The sequence below is a fragment of the Leiobunum rupestre genome, chromosome 4 (genome assembly GCF_980474605.1).
Source record: "Leiobunum rupestre chromosome 4, qqLeiRupe1.1.hap1, whole genome shotgun sequence".
Classification (NCBI taxonomy): Eukaryota; Metazoa; Arthropoda; class Arachnida; order Opiliones; family Sclerosomatidae; genus Leiobunum; species Leiobunum rupestre.
This window is the reverse complement of record NC_143387.1, coordinates 41146064-41151717: the sequence shown is the minus strand read 5'-3', so window position 1 is coordinate 41151717 and position 5654 is coordinate 41146064. Positions and strand designations below refer to the sequence as shown.

The 5654-nt window shown below is 50.6% G+C and overlaps 1 protein-coding gene across 1 annotated transcript; it reads right to left on the bottom strand.

Annotated features, from left to right (window-relative positions):
• Window positions 1-3010: 3010 nt before the first annotated feature.
• LOC149947820 (uncharacterized) lies at window positions 3011-4748 on the bottom strand. The gene is made up of 2 exons (XM_090170973.1): window positions 4034-4748; window positions 3011-3900 (listed from the first exon to the last, which is right to left on the bottom strand). Exons 1-2 carry the CDS (start codon window positions 4746-4748, stop codon window positions 3011-3013), a joined length of 1605 nt encoding a protein of 534 aa, XP_090027099.1.
• Between the last annotated feature and the right edge of the window lie 906 nt (window positions 4749-5654).

The following is a 5654-nucleotide window of genomic DNA, read 5'->3' as shown; positions in this document are numbered from 1 at the left end:
CGAAAGGATCCACCTCGCCTCGAGCCATTACGTTGGTTGATGGTGGACACACCTACAACAATGCGGTTGATGTTGTGAGAATTTTGGCCACCTCCGCCCAGGCCTCTGGTCATCTTCCACCAACCCGCCGTTTTTTGCCGAGCCTTCGGTCGTTGACCCCCTCAGGGGGGCCAGTATAACGTACCCTTTTCGTTTGCGGAACTTGCTACGGTCTGGTCGTCCCTAAAGAACACAGCTCCAGGCGCCGATGATATTTCCAATCTGATGTTGACGAACACACCCTCGCTCTTCCGTGAATCCCTCCTGAAGCTATTTAACTCCTTGTGGGAAGCGGGCTCCTACCCAAAGGCTTGGAAATACGCTATCTTGCACCAGATCTGCAAGCCGGGCAAAGATCCCCAAAAGGCGTCTTCCTACCGGGAAATTTCCTTACTTCCGACACTTGGCAAGGTCTTCGATAAACTGGGGCTAGGTCGTTTGACTTGGTTCTTGGACGACAACGCTGTCATCCCGGATTCCCAATCCGGCTTTCGTAAGGGCAGGCGGCCAACGGATAACTTAGTTCGCCTCGTGCAGGATACTCAATTGACCCTTGCCAGGGGACACTCTTGTGTGGCTATCTTTTTGGATCTGAAAGACGCTTTTGGAAGCATTCACCATGATGCCCTGTTGGAGAAACTTCGGGCGACGGGTTTGTCTGGCTCCCTTTTTCATTGGCTGGCAGATTTTCTACGTGCACGGATGGCGGCGATACGAATTGGGGAGACGGTATCGGACACTTTCGAGGTAAAGCGAGGCGCGCCGCAGGGGAGTTCACTTAGCCCAACGCTTTTCAACGTCATCCTCGGGGCCATCACGGACTCTTGCCCAGTGGGCGTTTTACACGGTGAGCATGCCGATGATCTGGCGCTCTGGGTCACTGGTCTTCATGCCATCACTCTGCAGGAGCACTTACAGATTGCACTTGACAATATGGTGGAGTACTGTAGCGAATGGGGCCTCACTTTTCAACCGTCTAAGTGCAAATACATGGTCTTTTCCCGCATACGAAGCGCGGCCTTTTACGATGACATCTACTTTTCACTCGGGTCCTCTACTTTGGCGAGGGTCGAACAATTTGTCTACCTCGGTGTTACCCTCGATCATAAACTGACCTGGCGCGCCCACATTGATGCCTTATATCGATCGTCAATGCAATGGCTAAATTTGTTGCGCGCGGTTTCTGGTACACGTTGGGGAGCCTCTCGCCGCGCCCTCAAGGTGTTGTATTTGCAGTTTATTCGCTCCCGGATCGATTATTCTAGCATCGTCTATAACTCCGCGGCTGCCACCCACTTACGGCGCTTGGACCGTCTCCAAAATGCTGCGCTTCGTGTCATCTTGGGTGTTCCCAAGTCGACGAGTATTCAGTTAATGGAAGCTGAAGCGGCGATCATGTCGCTTTCCCACCGTAGAGATCTGCTGGGTATGCAGTTTGTCAACCTGGCCGCAGCCGCCGATGCTCCCTACTACTACAGGCGCTACATAACTGGCTCGGTGGCCACTCTCAGTCACTTTGAACACTTCTGGACGATACATAATACTCCAACGATCCTCAAATACTGGCGTCAACTTGTCACTCTTAATCTTGACTGGCTTCATGATTTGGTTCCTTCTCCCAGCCTTATTTCCCTTCCTTCTTGGACCCCTGTCCAGGCGGACGTCAACTGTCGCTGGCTGCGCTCCTCAAAGTCAGAGTTCTCGGATGTCGAGTTGCGCCAGCTCTTCTTTTACGAACTCCATGCCATGGCCGGCGATTCCGTGGTCATATATACCGACGGCTCCCTCCAGGACGTATCCAGCTGTGCCGGCGCCAGCTTCTGCATTCCTGATCGCGATGTCGCTCGTCCGTTCGTTGTGGATCCGGGCCACCCGATTAACACGGTGGAGCTCTTTGCCATTAATCAAGCGGTGGCTTTCGCTCGCAGTGAAGGTCTCGGGAACATTGTCGTATGCTCCGACTCCCAATCGGCCTTGGCTATGATTTTGGGGGACGGCCCTGACCCTCAAGTGCTACGTTTCCGGAGCCTCTGTCACGGTTACCCCGGGCGTGTTAAATTATTGTGGTGTCCGGCTCATTCCGGTATCCCGGGGAACGAGATGGCGGACAAATGTGCCACAGTAGCGGCTATCGACCATCCTGCGCGGCCGATGGATTTTTTGCCTCGCACCAAAAGCTACCTTAAAACACGGGTTTCGGTTCTGGTTACGGACTCTTGGCAGGTTTCATGGAACCACTTTGTTTCGGCTCGGGGCGTCGGGTGGTACAAGACTGATCCGTCACGGGACTGTATTGCGGGTCTTCGGTTGCCACGTTGGCAAGACTCGTTAGTAGCACGTGTTAACTGTGACCGGCTTCCAACTGCTGCGGTGCTTTTCCGTTTTCGCTTAAGAACGTCTTCGGTGTGTCGCTCCGGTCAGTGCGCGGCGATAGAGACGCTTCACCACATTCTTTTTTAATGTCGTGCGGCTAGCGGTCCCCGCCATTCGTGTTTGGCGTCGCTTACGGCAGGTGACTTTCTCCACTCTGTATCGGGTCTCCGTATGGCCTTTTCTCGAGGTGTACTACCGATTATTTCGGACGTGTGTAATCTGCTCCGCGCCGTTGGCATTCGTTAACTTTGCCGGGTACAATAGTTTTGTTTTGGGTTTGTGTATTTATCTTCTTATCGCTGTTTGTATATACTTTAAATTTGTAGTCTAATTCTGTATGATGCACATGGTGTGAAGGCCTCCGCTGCCATATACACCAATAAAGTCTTTCTTATTTTTGAAAAAAAAAATTGCGCCGTGGTTTTTCACTAGCGGTTTTCAAGATACCAGATATTTTTGCGTTATATTGTTTTAAAACAATAATGGATCATGCCTATAGCTCTAAAAAAATTTCTAAAACTGAGTTATCTATTGAAATAGTGGTGACTTTAGTTAATTGAAATGTACAAAAAAGGATAGAAAAAAACAACAAAAAAAACTAGAGGTGGACCAAATAGTCTTCTAGGGAAGCACCCGGCGGGAAGGTGTGCAACACCGAAGTGGCATTACCGCGTTGAACGGCGACCGTCATGCGCTGGATCAAGTATAAAACAGAGCGCGGTTCACCAGTGACGGAACGAATCCTACGGCCTATGGCGTGGATCAGCGCCAAACCCTCGCGGCCGAAGGAGCCAAGGGTTTCAATGGCCAACGGTTTAAACATATAGCGGTGCGCAAGCGCCGAGTATTTGGAGTTCTTCTTCGTTTCAGCCTGGGTAGCGGCCCAGAGAGGGGCTGTTGAAGAAGAACTCAAATACGAAGGAGTGAGAGGATCGGTACATGTGAAATCCCATACCAAGGATTTCCCTCCGGTCCACGGGATTAAAGAAAAACCATCTGGCCGTTTTCCGTCGTCCCGAGACAGGCCAGACGGCTCCAAAATAGATGGAACACCCGCGGACGCGAGTGCCCGTTTCAAAATATCGTTGACGGCACTGTGGCGGGAGCGACGGCCCGAACTCTTTTTGCAGCTGAGGCCATGAGAACCGAAGGAGTCAACCAGGCTACCACAAACGCAGGAGTGCGGCACACAAATTGTAGCTCCCAACCGAAGGCTGACGGCTACGCGAAAGGAATCATCAGAGAGATGGGTTCCAAGAGAAGGAGATGGAAGAACATTTAGCCACGCACCGGACTCAGCCGAAGAAACTGCGAGAAGACGCGCTTTGTCACGATCTGACGAAGCTCCTTCAGACAATAGCTTGGTGTTTAAGTCGAAAAAAGGTGTTTCCCAAGCGCTCTGGTGCCGCCAGTGATCTTGAGGGGTGGATTCCGAGAGAAGCTCCCATTGCTGAAGAGCGTCGTGAAAAACCTGGTCCACATATGCGACTATGGAAGGGGGGAGAATTTGACGGACTAAATTCGCCTTGCTGGACTGCTATGAAAGAAAGGCAGGCAGGGCGAGCTGGGACGCGTGACGAATGCCAAGGCCTCCTTTGGATATGGGAAGTGACGACTGCACCCATGGACCTTTCATCCATTAAAATATTGGTAACTTCTTGAAGAGCAACCCGGAGGGTCTCATCGAAATAGTGAAGATCGTAGGCGCCTCGCCACACCGGAGCACTACGCAGTAGGTAGGAGAGCTTCGGTATAGCCAACGAGTTCTTAAGCAGGAAGAACCCATGATGAGCCGACACCTGTTGGAGGTTTCTAGCCATGACCGATAGAGCGTTGGTTTTCTGGGCAAGACAGGCAGAAATCACCTCATCCGAAAGTGGCGCTCCCAGAAGTATGTAGCGGTTACGGTCGACGACCGTAATACCAGGAGCTGCCAAGTCAAACGCGGATCGAAAGTGATCATCGTCGTGATCACCCGAATGGAGGACGAGAAGCTCACATTTTGACGGGTTCAAGGACCGGCCGGCATCGAGTGAAAGCTCTTGTAGAAGGATTAAGTCATTAAGAACTACTACTGGCCTTCCGCCCATCGAAGAATCGTCTAGGTACCAGATATTTAATTCCGACCTCATACTGGATGCCACGCGCTGGACTAGGAGGCAAAAGAGTGCTGGTCCCAATGGGTCACCTTGCTGAACCCCACGCTCCGAAGGGATTAAAGATTCGCCGTAGGAGAGATGCGAAGGAGTAGCATTGGCGAAGAAACAAGTACAAATCGGGAAACTCGTTGTACACGCGTTCCAAGAGGCGATCGCGACGAACCATGTTGAAAGCATTTAGGAAGTCGATTTTAAGTAAGACTCTCGCGTTCTGGTGAGGGTGATTAACATATTGGCGAGCGGTGTGGGCTGCGGCTTCTGCTCCCCCACGGGTACCGAAACCAAGCTGCGTCGGGCGAAGAAGGGGGCCAAGGGTCGGCATTAAGTGCGCGCATCCCAATTTGGCAACCATGCGGCGAATGATACTACCCACAGCAATCGGCCGGATTCCGCCATCTTTCTTCAAACTGATAATCTTGGTGATCAGCACCAGAGGGATGCTTGGCTTTTAAAATGTCACAGGTAGCGGAATCAATGGGAGCGAAAGAGTCTTCCGAACAGACGACGCGAACGGCACCGGAAACGTCCCCGTCGGTGGGCTTAGCTTCAACGATCTTACCGATGTTCCTTTGTTGAAAACGAACCGTACGACGGCCGGAGGACTTGCGCGAAACGGAAGGGAGAACGAGACCGTTCTGAAAACCCGCGATGTTACGCTGTCGAAGTTGCGTTATTAATAATCGCTTGATGCATTTTAGGTGTTTCCTAGTTTCGACGAAAGTTTGTAAACGCGATAACTTCTCAACCGTTGGTTGTAGAGGAATAATTTTTCCACTTTCTAAATATGAATCAACCATTGTGAAGTCAAAAACGCGCCAGTCAGTGCCGTAGAACCAATATTTAAAAAGTTGTCAAAAATGAGTTTTGACGGTACCCGCCTAAACTATTAATTTTTGGCAGACGAAACCGATAAATAACGAAAGATATTGGAAAATAAATAATAGTTGCAATTGGTTTCATCGATCTATCTATTATAGTTTTCTAGCAGAATTAAAAAGAGGGCAAAAATTTCACCTGTCGAAGACTTTTTAAAAAGAGTGTACCTTAGATTCGAAATCACGGCGTGGACCTTAAATTGTAATT

What these genes read in the sequence shown, in the direction of transcription:
- LOC149947820 (XM_090170973.1), bottom strand. Translation starts at nt 4,748, where the DNA reads ATGCTTTCAACATGGTTCGTCGCGATCGCCTCTTGGAACGCGTGTACA. An exon ending in AATGGATGAAAGGTCCATGG is followed by an intron (nt 3,901 to 4,033) that starts GTGCAGTCGTCA and finishes CCCCTTCCATAG; the next exon opens with TCGCATATGTGGACCAGGTT.